At 45.5% G+C, this 17,884-nt stretch overlaps 1 protein-coding gene across 1 annotated transcript in view; it reads left to right on the top strand.

Moving 5' to 3' along the window:
• The first annotated feature begins 13,435 nt into the window (after positions 1-13,435).
• LOC123166396 (uncharacterized) overlaps positions 13,436-17,884 on the top strand; it is a 5,202-nt gene continuing 753 nt past the window's right edge. Inside the window, exon 1 of the mRNA XM_044584194.1 lies at positions 13,436-15,076. Within this exon, the coding sequence (XP_044440129.1) occupies positions 13,883-14,827 (945 nt within the window). The 5' untranslated portion in view covers positions 13,436-13,882 and the 3' untranslated portion in view covers positions 14,828-15,076. The remainder of the gene's footprint in view (positions 15,077-17,884) is intronic.

Below are 17,884 nucleotides of genomic sequence, written 5' to 3'. Positions count from 1 at the left end.
CAGCAGCCGGCGAGCGCGGCCCCGACGCGCCCATCCCGCCTGCCCCTGCCGTCCTCCGCCACCGGCCCCTGCTCTCCTTCGACCGCGGCGAGCGAGGACCCGGACGAGCTCGGACCCCGACCGCGACCCCTTTGCCGACCCCGACCCCGACCCCTCCGGCGACCAGGTACCACTCCTCCTTCCTCCTTCCTCCCTCTCTCCACCATTCCCCATTCCCTCCCTCCCTCCCCTCGACCGTGGCAGTGTAGGTCATCTGACAGGGTAGTCCATGGATTCAAACTAGCTAAAGGAGATTCAAACTAATGGAAGTGTCATGTGAACTCTAGAGCTCTGTCACCATCATTCAACACTCTGCTTGCTTGCATGATACTCCTATGTGCTACTGCGGTGGCTGCTTTGTAATTACTAGTGCAGTGCTGCTGTTTAACCAACCTGACGGATCCTCCAACATTCATCTTACTTACTCACGCGCAGCTTACTGAAAAAGTGCAAGAGCTGCAGAGGGACAAGGAGATACTCAAGACCAACCTGAACAAAGCAGAGGAGGAGGTACGATACATACCGAACCTCTCTTGTCCTTGCAACTGCAAACATGTTCTGCACCTGTGACTTTTATCGCCTTCTCAGTGAATGTCAATAGATTTGTGCGAAACTAGCGTGGTTCTGACGGTTAGAAGTTTCTTGTGTGTTTCCATTCAAGGTTAAGTTGTTGTTTGAGGAGAACAGAGCCCTCGACGAAGCAAACAAGAGGCTGATGTGCTTGCTGGAGAAGGAGCAGAAGCATCGGTCCGAAAGAAAGCACTCCGCCAGTAATTCCACCAAGGTAAAAAGCACCAACCAACCAACCATAAAGCTCACACAAGTGTGTACTACTGATTTAATTTAATTTAGTACACGCACACACACAGGCAGTAGAACTGTTAGTTGAAACCATGAATTACCCTGTGCTGCTGAAGATGAGTAGTTGTAGGAAGATGATGCCCTAATGGAAGTGACATGAGTATTTGGCCTGCCCATCATGTTTGTTGGTTGTTTGCTGTCATGTTGTTATTACTTCCATTAGGGCATCTGTTGGTTCATTAATCTTAAGCCCATTATTCCATGGAATAGCTGAACTATAATACTATTATTCATTTATGATAGTTTGTGAGATACAGAAATAGATAAATTTAAGTTTGTAATGGCTAACAGCCAGACATGTGAATCTGTTCTTGATACTCCTTTTCCCTTTTCTTAGAATCATCATATACAAATTTTTTCGCTCAAGTTCTTCAGTACATCATATAATATAGAGAAGTGCAGATCAAGTGGTGCAATCATATATATCTGGCCACTTATTTGCTCCAATGGCACAAACTTGAGCTGCTAGCATAAAAAGTGTTGCAGGCGACAGACAGTGAGGAGCTACTGTCAAAAACTTGAGCTACTGTAAAAAAATTCAGTTATGGCATCTAGAATTATGTCAGTTTTGTTTTGTAACTAGAAGACCAAAGTGTTAGGAATTCTGTCCAAACTGCAGTTTTCAGTATTCTGTCCAAACTGAAAATTGTTAAAAAGACCACGTGTTTTTTGGTCAAAATGTGCATGTAAAACTGAAATAATCAGTCATAAAGAATATCCTCAAGACCATGTGTTTCTTGGATTTCTGTAATGATGATGGAACATTATGAAGCATTGTACTCCAGTGTGTATGAAGGATACAAAAAATTTAGCAACTTCTCTGATTTTATAAAGTTGTTCTTATATGGGTGAAACTTCACTTGTTTTTAGGCTAGTGCAGGGTGTTGCTTTATTGTGATGCCTCTGAATTACTTGTGATCACATTGAGAAAGACTTGCAAAGATGATGATCATCTTTTACAGAAAACAATTTCCGTAAACACGTCAGTAACTTTGCTAGTTTGCTGGGTTTTGTCTCCGACCATTGTGTCGTGATGAATTTGCAGGTACCCCGAGAGGCCCTTGAGTTTGCTGGAATGTCGATTAACTTCCGTTCCGGCAAATTCGGGTACTCCATATGTCCTATTTTCAGCAAAGGTCATGCTGAAATTTTCCGTGAATTTTAGCATGACTTTGCTAAAAATAGGACATATGGGGTACTTGCGACTAATGCATGGGCCGGGGTATCTTAGTACTTAGTTAAGTAGGATCAACTGCCCCGCCATTCTTGCTGCATTAAACCATAGGTGGCAATAGAGCCAAGTGATTACGCCCAACTTAGAATTCTCCTTAGCATCGATAAACCCTAGATGATAAACCCAACATAGGTGGCAATAGAGCCAAGTGATTAGTGCCAAGTGATTAGGCCCAACCTAGGGTGCCTCGGCATCGATAAACCCTAAATGATGAAAACTTAACTTAGCATTTAGGGTGCCTCGGCGTCGACAAACCCTAAATGATGAAACCTTGGCTTCTATAGGGTGCCTTGGTGTCGATGAGAACCTAAATGATGTACGCTTAGGATTTTAGGGTGCCTCGGCGTCGACAAACCCTAAATGATAAAAGCTTAGCTTTTAGGAAGCCTCGGTGTCGACAAACCCTAAATGGCCACGTATCTCGACCCGGACCGTGACTCCAAGATAGACTACACAAATATCAAGAAAGTTCTTGATGATGCTCTCCCCGGCTACGCCGCATCTGGAGGCACCTTTAAGAGGTCAGTTCGTAGGTATGGCAGGCACGTGTTCACCCACAATACGACGTTCCCCTGCGTCAAGCAGCCGCCTGGCGGTCAGAAGGATGCCTACTACGCCCTCCATCACATGCGGGCGATCGTGCGGGACCATAATCACCTTCTGCTACCAAATAATCTCAAAGATTGGGCCGCAAGCTTGGCGGCAATCCAGGACGCGGACATCCGACAAGAATTCTTTCGTATCCAGTCGGAGTTTGCAGAAATCATCCATCAAGATGTCCTTCATACCTCGGGGCAGTTCTACCTCAAATTTCAACCGTCCAACAGCGAGATAGACACAACGCTACAAAAGCAGGCTGACAACGCCCGCGACTTCATGACCATCACGACAGACGGCGGCTTCATCCACGCTCCGGTCCCATGAGTCGAGTCGAAAGTTGTGATGCTATGTGTAGTTCTGAAACATTCATTAGCTCATGTTGTAATTAAACTTTAGTGAACTTGTATGTCTCTTTGGTTTGGACAGTCGTTCAACTTAGATGTAATCGATGCTATTTGTTAGTAGGACCATGAATCGTGCTATTAATGTCTTGATTTTCTCTTCCGATCCTTTTGTTGCATACTTATATATTGCTTATGTATTGTCTGTTGTTTGGCTAGTGCATAGAGATGCCGTCGTATGTCGTGTACAAGGGTAAGGTTCCCGGAGTCTACGACGACTGGGAGGAGTGTCAGAGACAGGTTCACCGTTTCAGCGGTAACAGTTACAAAGGGTACACCACTAGGGCGGAGGCGGAATCTAGATATGCGTGCTATCTAGCGGGAGAGAGGAGGGAGCGTTGGAGGAACCGGATGAAGACCAGTTTCATCGCGATGATGCTCATCGTGATGACCGCAGCTCTCTTCTATGTGATGGTATTTTAGATGATCGATATCGACTTGTAATGTGAAGACAAACTCGCTACTCGCGGCCTCGAGACTTGTAATGTTCTATCTTCGTTCGGTCTTTTGAATTCGGGGACTAATATGATGAATTGTATTCGGAGACTAATCTTCTATTGTATTCGATGAATCTGCTGTTGCTATGTCCTGCTGCTTATATTCTGTCCAATAATATATTTTGTAATCTGTGCAAAAATCAGAAAAGAAAAAAAAATCCCTAATATACATACTAATGGCGCATCATGCCAACGTGCGCCATTAGTATGCCAAAGGATACTAATGGCGCATCTCAGAGTAGTGCGCCATTAGTATGCCAGAGGGTACTAATGGCGCATGACCCAGCAGTGCGCCATTAGTATGCCGAAGGATACTAATGGCGCATCACACTGCAGTGCGCCATTAGTATGGCAAAGCACATGGGTATATATGGCCCCCTGGGAGGCATACTAATGGCGCACCGTGGCCTATACTAATGGCGCACTGCCCGATGCGCCATTAGAGTACCAGATACTAATGGCGCACCAGCGGTGCGCCATTAGTAAAAATTACTAGTGGCGTGATGCTAGTGGCGCACCAGTAGTGCGCCATTAGTAGGCAAAACTGGTGCGCCACTAGTAAGCCTTTTTCTAGTAGTGCGTCGTCCACCGCCCTGGTGCTCTCAGCGCTGCGTGGTCAACGTGGTCAAGGAATGACTTCCATCGGAAGAGTACTATACGTGGAGAGGCTGACAGCTGGGTCCACGGCCGCAGCAAGGAAGTGCCTCCTTATTATGCGCAAAATAATTATTCCTCCACCTGACAGCAGGGACCCACCAGACGGGCCATCGTATTTCACGAAAAAAAACATTTCCCCCTTGACTGCTGGGACCCACCAGCTACATCTTCGCACGCAAGGAAGTGCCTGACAGTCGGGACCCACCTGGTCGAAGCGTATGTAGTGTTGTCATTTCGGTCGCGAACGTGTACGTACATACTGGTCAACATAGAGGCACGCACGTGTCGTAGTAGAGGCGCGTACGTAGCATGTACACGTACTTACAGCGGCCAGGGTGCAAGAAAGTAAATATGGCCACGTACGTACATACGGGCGGGGTCTTGAACACCTACTCGCGCGTACGTACGGCCAGGGCTCGTGTACATGGCTGGGTCGGAACGGAGAAACAGCGTCGTCGTCGTGTTCATGGCGAGGCAACAGAATGCGTTGTGTTCATGGGGAGGCAACGGAACGCGTGGGAGCCAACCGGTTTGGACGGAACAGCCGATGGAAACAAGGCCTGGCGTACCGCAGAACGGAGGAAACGGCCTTGTGTTCGACCGGCCATGTTCGAAACGGGATCCTGTTCATCGGGAGGGGTCTGGCGTACCGCAAAACGGAGGAAACGGACCTCCTACGGTCGAAACGGGGGTCCTGTTGATCGGGAGGGGTGTGGCGTACCGCAAAATGGAGGAAACGGACTTATGTTAGAGCGCTACGGTCGAAACGGGGGTCCTGTTCATCGGGAGGGGTGTGGCGTACCGCAAAACAGGACTCCACGGGATACTGTTCATCTCCACCGTCGACCCCCTCTAGCCTCCACGGGCTACTGTTCATCCACCGTCGACCTCCTCCAGCCTTCACCTGCGACTGTTCATCCACGGGCTCCTGTTTATGCAGCCTCCACCGCGCGCTACTTCACCGGCTACTGTTCAACCAGCCCTCTCCACGGGCTCCTGTTCAACCACCCCTCCACAGGCTACTGTTCATCCCGCCCTCCACCGTCTACTGTTCATCCTGCCCTCCACGGGGTGGTCCTGTTCATCCAGCCCTCCACGGGGTCCTGTTCATCCAGCCCCAACTGGCTCGATCGATCAGGGTCCTGTTCATCCAGAGGCAACACCACGGGGTCCTGTTCATCCACCCCCACCGGGAACTGTTCATCCAAACCCCCCCAACAACGCTCACTATTCATCTAGAGGCAGCATCGATCGGCTTCTGTTAGCAGCAGCAGCGAAGGAATCGCTCGATCGGGTTCAGTTAACAGCCATCAATCGATCGCTCGGGTTCAGTAACGCGTAGCCTGCAGTGCAATCGCTCGGGTTCAGTTAGAGCCCAACGCCTCGCTCGGGTTCAGTTAGAGCCCAACGCCTCGCACCCACGCGCGTGCGTGTACGAGAGAAACGCGCATCGCTCGGCCCTGGCCACCCACCGTAACCGGGAACACCCCGATATTTTCCTCGCCCTCGCTTCTACCACAGGTTTTTTCGTCATGGACGGTCCAAAGAATGTCATGCAGCTGCGTCTCCGGCCCGCCCAGGACGAAAAGCCCATTTTCTGTCATGATTTTTTGTCATAGAAGTAGGACCCCACCACATCTATGATGATACCGTGTTTTGTCATAATTATTGTCATAGAAGTGTCATAAGTATGACAGAAAAAAATTTCGTTCGGCCCAAAATGTCACGGATGTGTCTTTTTTTGTAGCGAAGGGGGGCGCCCCCCTTGGCTTGGGGGGAAAGCCCCCTCCCCTTGGCCGCCGCCCCCCCCCTCTAGATCTCATCTAGAGGGGCCGGCCCCCTTCCCCCTTCGCCCTATAAATAGGTGGGAGGAGGGAGGGCAACAGGACCTCATCCAAGGCGCAGCCCTCCCCCTCTCCAACACCCCCTCCTCCTCCATTGAGCTTGGCGAAGCCCTACCGGAGAACTACAAGCTCCACCACCACGCTGTCGTGCTGCCGGAGTTCTTCCCCAACTTCTCCTTCCCCCTTGCTGGATCAAGAAAGAGGAGACGTCCCCGTGCTGCACGTGTATTGAACGCGGAGGCGCCGTTGTTCGGCGCTTAGATCGGAATCAACCGCGATTTGAATCGCTGCGAGTACGACTACTTCATCCGCGTTCTTGCAATGCTTCCGCGTCGCGATCTTCAAGGGTATGAAGATGCAATCCCCTCTCTCTCGTTGCTAGTCTCTCCATAGATTGATATTGGTGATGCGTAGAAATTTTTTAATTTCTGCAACGATCCCCAACACAAAGGATTTTTTTTCATAGTGACAAGTGACAATAAATCTCAGCATTTAATATAAATGTTTCCTTACCAAATTCCACTCAGCAAAGGCACTTCACTCTCCAACAACGGCACCAGAAAAGAGTCTTGATGACCCACAAGTATAGGGGATAAATCGTAGTCCTTTCGATAAGTAAGAGAGTCGAACCCAATGAGGAGCAGAAGGAAATGACAAACGGTATTCAGCAAGGTGTCTTCTGCAAGCACTGAAATTATCGGTAACGAGTAGTTTGGTAGCAAGGTAATTCATAATGAGTAAGAAGTAACAAGTGTAACAAAGGTGTAGCAAGGTGGCCCAATAATTTTTATAGCAAAGGACAAGCCTGGACGAACTCTTATATAAGGCACAACGTTCCCGAGGACACATGGAATTATGTCAAGTTAGTTTTCATCATGCTCATATGATCCGCGTTCGCTACTTTGATAATTTGGTATGTGGGTGGACTGGTGCTTGGGTGTTGTCCTTACTTGTACAAGCCTCCCACATCTGATTAACCCCTCTCGCAAGCATCCGCAACTATGAAAGAAGAATTAAGATAAATCTAACCATAGCATGAAACATGTGGATCCAAATCAGCCCCTTACGAAGCAACGCATAAACTAGGGTTTAAGCTTCTGTCACTCTAAAACCCATCATCTACTTGCTACTTCCCAATGCCTTCCCCTAGGCCCAAATCATGGTGTAGTGTCATGTAGTCGACGTTCACATAACACCACTAGAGGAAAGACAACGTACATCTCATCAAAATATCGAACAAATACCAAATTCACATGATTACTTATAACAAGACTTCTCTTAGGTCCTCAGGAACAAATGTAACTACTCACAAAGCATGTTCATGTTCAAGATCAGAGGGGTAATAAATATCATTAAGGATCTGAACATATGATATTCCACCAAATAAACCAACTAGCATCAACTACAAGGAGTAATCAACACTACTAGCAACCCACAGGTACCAATCTGAGGTTTTGAGGCAAAGATTGATTACAAGAGATGAACTAGGGTTTGAGAGGAGATGGTGTTGGTGAAGATGTTGATGAAGATTGGTCCTCCCACAATGAGAGGATCATTGGTGATGACGATGACTTCGATTTCCTATTCCCGGAGGGAAGTTTTCCGGACAGAATAGCTCTGCTAGAGCCCTAGATTACTTCTGCCCAGGTTCCGCCTCGTGACAGCGGCGCTTCGTCCCGAAAGCCTCCTTATTTTTTTTCTAGGTCAAACCCCTCCATATAGCAGAAGATGGACACCTGGGGCTAGCCAGGGGGTCCACAAGCTCAGGGGCGTGCCCCTAGGCTTGTGGCCACCTGGTGGGTCCCCTTCTGATCTTTATTCGCCCAGTATTTTTTATATATTCCAAAACAATTCTCCATAAAGTTTCAGGATATTTGGAGTTGTGCAGAATAGGTATATCATATTTGCTCCTTTCCAGTCCATAATTCCAACTATCAGCATTCTCCCTCTTCATGTAAATCTTGTAAAATAAGAGAGAGAAAGGCATAAGAATTGTATCCTAAAGTGTCATAACAGCACATAATGCAAAGAATATCAACATAAAAGCATAATTCAAAATGGACGTATCACGGGGCTTTCGCCTGGTAGCTCAATAGAGGCCCCTGGGACAACAGCGACGAGCACAGACCTCCATATCCAGGTCTGGACCCCGTCACCGCTAGCGACAGAGAATGTGCCCTAGCCACCGACACTACACCCGTTGTCACCCCCACGACCAAGAGGCATAGTTACCACCGCCACCATGATGACCATCGGAGAGCCAAACATGGGGACCGCCATCCGGGGACGCCGCCCCGGCATCCAAAATCTAGAGACTACGCCAACCGTCCACATCTCGACACTTCAATAGGAAGAGTACGTAGCAGGCATCTCCTTCCAGTACTCGCCCGACATCAGTCGTCGGGTCTGGGTCAAAGCCTCCACAGTAGGGCACATCAACACCTCCATCCCCAACAAGTCCTGGTGGATCAGGGGGGCTACCCTAAGACTGCGATGGCCCCGCCAAGCAAACCCCGGCCAAAGCCCATGGCTTGACCCCGGCGAGTTCTCAAGACACCAAGTCTGAGGCCACCAACATTGATCCAACCAACGACGTAGCGGCGTCACGACCATCACCGTCATCCACCATGCTTGCGAAAAAAGGAACTTGCAGCTCGCAGACACATCCGGGGACACGTCCCACCTCTCCTAGCCGGAGCATTAGCCCCGATCCGCCTTCGGCCCATTTCTCGTCCGCCCGAGAACGGACCCTAGATCCTCGCCTGCACCGCCATTCGTTCGGTCGACACCAACAACACCCGCCCAGCCCCGCGCATCGTCGGCCCGGAGATGTCCACTGTGCCGCTTGTTGGACTTCGACTGCCATGCCTACGTAGCTATCACAAGCTTGCCACGCTGTGGCCCTGAACAGCCGCCCAAGGAGCGGGAAACCACCACCGCCGAGATGCGGTACAATAACGTCCGACCCGCGTCGTCGGCCGGCCAGATCTGGTTGCCGCTGCGTAGTCACACCCCACCCTCCAAGCAGCCCCTCAAGCCGACGTCTGTACCGGACTGAAATTCAAAACTAAACGAAGAAGGAGGTCTCGAAAACTTCTTAATTGATAAATATTCGTGTGCTTAACTTGCTTATCCTTCTCTGGCCTATTATAGATAGTTGGGTCGATCGACTAAATGGTAGTTGTTTAAGGAATGCAATTATTGGAGCACGAAAGAATGAAGATTAATGATTTAAGCAAGAGCAGTCGGACGGGCCGGCCTATGCCGCCCTATTGCGCGAGAGGAGGATAGATCCCCGCCGCCGCCTCGGCTGGCCACCTGGCAGCGCCCTCCGGCGACGGCGAGAGAGAAGGAGTAGGGCTGGCGGCGGAGATCGAAGGAGCCATGGTTGTCGCCTCTCGGAAGGGAGGCACGGGAGAGGATAGGGCTTTGTTCACCTCCAACGGTTGTTGACACTGTCAGCTCCGGGGCGGCGACACTCCGACAACAAAGGCAGTGGGTTGGAGTGCCAAGGTTTTCGAGGTCATGGTCCCAGGCGAGACACGCGTCAAGGAGTTGCATGCGTACATGCATCTGGGCCATGTGCGAGGAGTACTGCGCGTAAGAGCATGGTTAATAGTATAGCCAGCTGCTGGCCATAAGCCAGTGCCATGTCATCTACAGCCCATCTTATAGCCAACATGTATAATAGTACATCAAAAGAGTGTACTACTTTTTTATTACGTGGCCCATCTTTCATTCTCATAAAGTACCTAGGAGCACATGCTAGAGCTGGCTCTTCACGAAGAGTCCGCTTACCTTCTCTCTCCTCTTCTCTTTCCTTCAACTAAGCAGAAATATACTAGTTTATTCCTTATAGCCCGCTAACTCAACTCTATTATACTTGCTTTAATCCGCAACATCCGCTCCCTCGCCCAGACAGACCAGACCATAGGAATTGATTCGATCCATTCCCGCCTGGCCAGACTATATGAATCATATCATACGATCGATGCTATATGATCGACATACTGCAGTCAGCTGCCAGGCACCGACCGACCAAGAGCTAATGAAGTAATGAGCTAATTACTAGTATTACCTTCGTCCCAAAATCTTAGATATAAGAGAAGTATTTGAGAAGTATTTTAAGATGGAGGGAGTATGGAAAGGAAACTACAAGTAATTTTTAGGACAGGAAACACGTGTTGGCTAGAAGCCAAGTATAGCACCGCTTCCATTCTTGATGCCTGCCGTTCGTGTCCATTCATCATTGTAGAAGAGAAATGGCCAAAGAAAAATCTCTTTTTTGAGCATGCCATTTGGATCTCGTCGACGTTGGAAACGGCCGGAAGGTCGCCGGTGGCGATGTGCGACAACTTCGGATGAAAGAGGACAAACCAAAATGCAGGGTGCCCCTATGTCTCGCTTATAGCAAGATCAAGGAAAGCCTCGCTTCAAGCCCCAGAATGGGCCGACCCAGCAGGGGCCACAGGCCTCTAGCGCTATTTTCTTCTTCCGTTTATTAGCATTTTCGCTTTTGCTTTTGCTTTTTGTTTTACTTTTCTCTTTTTCATAAATTTCAAAATATTTTAAAATATTATAAATATATCTATTATAAATCATATTTCATGATTAAAAATGATAATCATGTATTTTAAAAAGGTTAAATGTGTATAAAATAATGTTGTTGGCGTTTAAAAAAGATTTACAGTGCGTACGGAAGAAAAGTAGACATTAAAACACACACATTACTCATGCATTTAAAAAATTATTAAATATATATGTGAAAAATGTTCCTGATGTTTATTTGTTTCGTTGGGAAAACCAACGAAACACAAGAACATTCTTTCCCGAAAAGGCATTCATTCATTGTTCGGTCTGTGCCTGGAACCAGCGAGAGGTTCCCCACTCTTCTTTGATCCGTCTGAGGGCCAAGTGGCAGCCTCGACCCGACCGGAAGTGTGATGTGTCTGGAAACTTGGGATCATAAATGGATTCGGGTAACATTCTGATCGCCTTTCTTTGGGTGGTACATTGCTTTTAAAAGTCTAAGAGGGCAGTAGGGGATCTATAGTAGGTAAGATAATTTGCCATTTGATTTTGATTGAATATACTAATACATAAAATGTACAATTATTTATACAAAATAAGTATACATAAAAAATAGATGTTTAATTACTATTTTTTAATGTTAAACATGTATATATAAAATGTTCCTAATGTAAAATAATGTACATATGTGTGCAGAAATAATACATCAAAATATATATTAAAATATCAATAATTTTATTGAAAAATGGTAAACATGCATATATAAAATGTTTTTGATGAATAACAATGTAAAATGTGTATGTAAAAAGTAGACATCACAAAATATGTACTAAAAACATTAATCATGTAATAAAAATGGTAAATGTATGTATAAAAAATGTTCCTAATGTATACAAGAAATGTAGAATGTGTATGAATAAAAAGTTGATATCAAAAATATATATTTGAAAAACTGCAATCATGTATTTGAACAAATATTCAACGTGTATCAAAAATACATGTTTGAAAAAATGCAATCATGTATTTGAACAAATATTCAACGTGTATACAAAAAATGTAGAATGTGTATGAAAAAAGTTGATATCAAAAATAGATTTTTGAAAAAATGTAATCATGTATTTGAACAAATATTCAATGTGTATACAAAAAACATTTCATGTATTTGAGTAAACTATTAGACATGCATAAAAATGCCCCTATTCTATACAAAAGGAGAAAATGAGAAAACAATGAAAACCAAAAAAGAGAAACAAAGAAAAGCGAAGAAAACCAAAAAAGAAATGAAGGAACTGAAAGAAAAGTGAAAATTAAAAATATAAACAAATAACCAGTACAAAAGAGTGTGAAAATAGTGAAAACCTAAAAGAAAGAAATGATAGCAAAAACTGAATATCAATTTCGGCTCCCGAGCTCATCTGATCTCAATGAACAATAAAATTGAAATAAATACTAATTAATTAAAAATCCGAATTTCTTTTGTATGGAAGATATTTTAGTGTGTGAGGTCCGCTCGAAACTTCAACGTATTTGGATATTTGAGTAGCTCTCAGCAAAAAAAAAAATCGGTCCATGAACAGTAAACTTTCTCACATACCCCAAATTTCTTTTTGCTGAGAGCAGCTCAAATGGCAAAATGCGCTGACCTCATGCACTAACAAATCTTTCATGCAGAAAGAAAATTGTAATTTTATTATTATTTTATTTTACTATTCATTTGCAGGAGCGGATGAGCTCGGAAGCCATTTAGCTGCTCTCAAAAACCTAGAAAGAAACAAAGAAAAAAGAATAGCAAAATTAGTGAAAACCGAGATGAAATAAAGGAAAACAAAACAACAGAAAGAAAAGAGAAACTAGTGAAAATTATGAAAGAAATGAAAAAAAAAGATGAGAAAACAAAGAAAAAAATGAATAACCCCGTGAACAAATAGAGAAATAAAAAATTGAAAAAGAAAAGGAAAGGTAAAAATAGAAGTAGTAATGGGTGATCCAACACGGTCGAGCATTCCGATCAATCAAACAGAGAAAAAAAGACTACAATGGGTTGCCCCCTTAGCTACAAAGGGATGAAACTAAGTGTACGATTCATCTTGCTACAATCGAGATATATGGTTTTTGAAAGCACCTTGACTCGTCCATATAAAAAGATGGCAAATTTGGATCAACCGGGATGATTCCCTAGAAGTGCAGGCCTTTGAATCACTATATCTTCATCATAGTGTCGATGAAAAATTTCATCTCCACAAAAAATCAAATCAACAAAAAAAGATTGACACAGCAACATAAACTCATCAGATCCAAATAATCAATCTGCGAGGACATAAAACTCTTTAACCTCATGAGACCGTCGGAAAAATAAGGAAAATTTATTCTCACAAAACTATTATGATCACTAGACGTTGACAAAGAAAAGTCTTAATGATCCGAGGTCCCCGCCTCTCAGCGTCAAAATGACAGCTGGAGGCGAGAGGAGCTAAGAGCATAATTGGTTTGCTGCCAAAAATTGGCAACTACTTGGTTGGCTACGAGTTATTTTGCTTATCTCACATAAAACTGCCAATAGTTGGCAAGTCTTGGTATTGCCAATAGTTGGTAATGCCAACATTTGACAAGCCAAATATTGGCAACAAACCAATTATGCTCTAAATTTCTCAGATGGCGATGGACAGCGGCGCAAGAAACCCTCACTAGAAGTTCTCTCGGTTGCTCGCTCGAACTAGGCGGCAAATAAGGGTTCGCCCTCGCAGCCCAGGCACGGCCCAAGGCGTGCCGAGCTAGACTTCACGACCGAGTCGCACTCGTGGCCCTTCCTTACGGCGGCTGCAACCGGAGAAACAACGGTGGCGGCGACCACCTCCCAATCCTTCCTAAGTCTCTCCGGCTCTCCTTCCCTTCCCCTTCGCCCAGCAGCGCCGTCGCCGCGGGCCGAGCCAGCGCTGCCGTCTTGCCGGCCAGTGCCGCCGCCGGGTGTGCGGCTGCCTGGCAGTGGCCAGCGCCCGCTCCGGCGTGGGTGGGCCCATTCCGAGCGCCTGCGCTCCTTCTGCAGCGTCGCCGCCCCATCATCGGCGGCCCCGTTCGCCCCGCCGCACGCTTTGGCCCGGTTTCCTCAGCTCCACGTCCACCCCACCTTCCTGAATCCGGCGTCGATTAGGCGGTACAAATCAGAACCTTGGTCGTCGACTGGGCGATCGGGGGCCGCAACGCCATCATCTTGGGTTGGCGATGGAAGCTCCAGCCCCAGATTGGTCCGGGCTACCTGCGGATATATTAACCAGCGTCCTCCAGTTGCTGGAGTGCCCGGATCTACTCCGATCCGCCTCCGTCTGCACAGCCTGGCACACGACGGTCTCTGCGCTCCGCCGTGTCGGTGTTTGCCCTGCATGCCAGACGCCCTGTTTACTCTATTGCACTGAGGCCGCCGGCGGGAGCGCTCTTGGCATGTACAGTCTTTCAGAGCGAAAGGCCTACACCATACCCTTACCTGAACCTCCCATCAACAACTGGATCGGCTCATCACACGGATGGATAGTCAGCATGGATGAAAAGTCTGACCTGACGCTGCTCAATCCGCTCACTGGTGACAGGATTGCACTCCCTCCGGCGACGGCCATGGAGCACGTTAAACCTATCCTGAATGACGACGGAGCTCTTGTGAAGTATGTGGTGTCTTACTACGACGGAGGGCTTCCGAGGGTGGAGGATACACCCTATGCATCTGATTTGGATGAGTATGGTGATTTTTTCTATCTTAAGGCAACTTTATCATCTGATCCATCAAAAGGTGAATGCACTGTCATGCTCATCCACCAGCCATACGGGCAGCTCTCGTTTGCCAAAGTGGGAGATGTTCACTGGAATTGGCTCAAAATATGTAATTTCTATGCAGATTGCATATCCCATGATGAATGGTTCTATGCAATGACCGATAAAGGTGCAATTGATGTGTTTAATTTAAATGGACCAGCTGTCATCCACAAAAGAGTTTTGCCAAATATGTTTTTGTTTGGTGAAAGATCATACATTGTTAAGGCCCCATGGGGAGATGTCCTCCAGGTCGATAGAAAGCAGATTTTGGATCGTGAACGACCAGGTGGTGAGACGTATATCACAAAAATTGAAGTGTACAAGATTTTGCTGAGCAGAAGCGTGACAAGATGGCTGGAATAGGTGACTATGCATTGTTTATTGGCAAAAGCACAACATGCTTCTTTAGTGTGAAGGATTATTCAGACTTGATGCCCAACCATGTATATTTTACTGATGATAATCATGAGGAACTAGTCACCGGGAAAGATGATACCCGTGACATAGGAGTGTACAACTTGGAAAATAATACCACAGGTAATGTGGTTTATCCTGAACCCTGGCAGATGTGGTTCCCACCAATATGGTTGACACCCAACCTTGCAAACAAAGGTACTGTTTCAACTTCTCCTCAGTTTCTACATTCTAAATGCTACTTCTTGTGTATTCCATTTTCTACAGCAACCATTCTCTCATTTAATTTTTCAGTGCTTTAAGTTTGGTTTCTTGTGCAATAAGAGAAATTTACTCTGAACCATAGATGGGTTACCTTTATCTCGATCAGAAATAGGATTTTTAGAATAGCTTCAGAGTTTGGTTATATTGAACTTCAAGTATTTTAGCTAACAGTACATATGGACTTCGGTTTGTGGTGCTCTTCTAGCACCTTGTCTCGAGCTCTGGGGTCAAAACCCTAGGTCTGACCTTAATTGGTTATACGTGTCAATGGCAGTGTTTTGCACTGTTTCCTTGTTGAAGGCATTGCTTGGAGTTTTGCTCGGACTTGATCTTCAGGGTGAAAACCCATGATCTGAGTAGGATGGCAATGGGTCGGGTATAACAATCCCATACCCATACCTGACATGCTCATGTGTGCCAATATCCACCCATACCCATGCCCCCGGGTACAAAGCCTTGCCATGCCCATACCCAGTTGGTACCCAATGGGAAGCTCAATAGTCAATACACCTATTGATATATATGTCATCCAATAGTAATTTTGATAGAAATACGAAATTGAACCTAGTTTCATGACATGGTAAAAGAAGGACTTAAATAGTTTTAACAGAGGACTTCAATAGTTTACAAAGGGCTTCATGCACAGGCACAACAACAACAACAACAACAACAACAACAAAGCCTTTAGTCCCAAACAAGTTGGGGTAGGCTAGAGGTGAAACCTAAAAGATCTCGCAACCAATTCATGGCTCTGGCACATGGATAGCAAGCTTCCACGCACCCCTGTCCATGGCTAGTTCTCTGGTGATACTTGAGTCCTTCATATCCCTCTTTACGGACTCCTCCCATGTCAAGTTTGGTCTACCCCGACCTCTCTTGACATTATCGGCACAGGCACACGTCACACAGTTAAAGTGTATGGCTTTAATATTTCAGGAACACAGACAATAGTTTGGCCCGGCATGTCTGCTTGTCGGGTCGGGTTTGCATGCCCAGGCAAAGAGTTGTGCCCATACCCTACCAACGACTAGTTGGGTAGGGTTCAGGGCGCTACCCATTGGCACAAAAATGTTCCCAAACCTCACCCATGCAGGCCGGGTACCCATGGGTACCCATGCCAATGGATAAAATTTCCATCCTTTTCTGGCTTTTATTTGTCAGATTTGGCAACGGTGGCGCCGGTGCGTCGTTCCCTTCCTAGAGGTGCTGCTTTTGGAGAACCATTCTCGCTGTGTGGCATTCCCATGGAAGAGCTATCTGAACAAGTACTCATTGGTGATCCCAAGAGGAGCTCTACTTCTTCCAGTACCCAGTAACCCTCTGCACGATTCTCATGGCAGTTTTGCGGAATTGGAATGTTCTTTGCTGGAACATCCATAGCCTTAATGGAGACGACAAACAACTAGCTCTGCATAATGCTAACAATAATAGGGGTCGTGCTATCATTTATCTTCAGGAAACAAAGAAACAATACTTTGATCTTCCCTTCGTTAAAAGTTGTTTTCCTCGATGTTTTGATCAATTTGCTTATATTTCTTCCGGGGGCATTATCACTATATGGAATAGTTCTCTTTACTGGGGTTGTTGTGCATTCTGAACCTTTTTCATTAACTGTTTTTTTTACTTTCACCATCTCTGCCCATTTTTTTTTGCCTTAGTTAATATTATGGACCGTGCCATGGTACTGATAAAGTGACTGTCACTAACTGGCTCTTCGATTTGGACATCCCCACCGATGAGCATTGGCTCCTGGTTGGAGACTTCAAATAGCTTACCATGAAGCTGCTAACTATTTTTTTCTTGGAAATTGGCTGCTAACTAATATTGGGAAATTATCATTGTATCAGGTCTGAATAATCTGCAGACCAATCCTAGATAATCCAGATCAATTGACACCATCAGTGTATTAATTTTCTAATACGAATGCAACAATTTTATCATCAAAGAACTACCGATGGACGGGTGCGTGAAAGTTAGCTATCCACGTGCTAGAACCATGACTTGGTTTCGAGATCTTATGGTTTCAACTCTAGCCTACTCCCAACTTGTTTGGGACTGAAAGGCTTTGTTGTTGAATGCAATAATTTGTCCGGATATGCATGGTTTAGAAAAAATTATCTAGATATAGAGATGGCAGGTATTCAAGAATTCCAGATGCAGTTGACATATGTGTATCCTCCCTTTGGGGTACTGCCGTGCTCACACACAAACTCCATGCAGATAACCATAAAATAAAGTAGGAAACATATACAGCTGGGGACTGGCATCCTGTGAAAATTGACTTCTTTCTAGAATTCTGAAAAAAAGTAAATACCATCTATAAAGCAATTTGCAAGTTTTTAAAAACCCTCAGAATAATTGTACTACTAGGGAATAGTGGATTGTCCATTCATGCAAAAAGAAATCTTGTAGTTTCTGAGTACAAAAAAGACAAAATCGAATGTTAATATGTTCTAAAAGTAAAACTAAACTTTGATTATATTCAGTCAATTTTGTCTTTTTATTATTTCACATATGGAAACATATTTGGAATTCAAATTTGCATGGGTGCAATAAATGCTCTTCTCTGGTAGCACAATTTTAATTCATTTATATTTGAGTATTTTTTAACTTTTCATGTGTTTTTTAAATGGTATCCCCAGAAAGATGTGTGTTTCCAGAGATGATTTAGCATTGCATTGACGGTGAAATCCTTGATAGTATCTTTTAGATCTCTCTCCCCCAACCTCCCTCCCTCTCCCT

This window comes from Triticum aestivum, chromosome 7D (assembly GCF_018294505.1).
Source record: "Triticum aestivum cultivar Chinese Spring chromosome 7D, IWGSC CS RefSeq v2.1, whole genome shotgun sequence".
Classification (NCBI taxonomy): Eukaryota; Viridiplantae; Streptophyta; class Magnoliopsida; order Poales; family Poaceae; genus Triticum; species Triticum aestivum.
The sequence above is the reverse complement of the archived record's forward strand: the minus strand, read 5'-3'. Positions and strand labels throughout refer to the sequence as shown.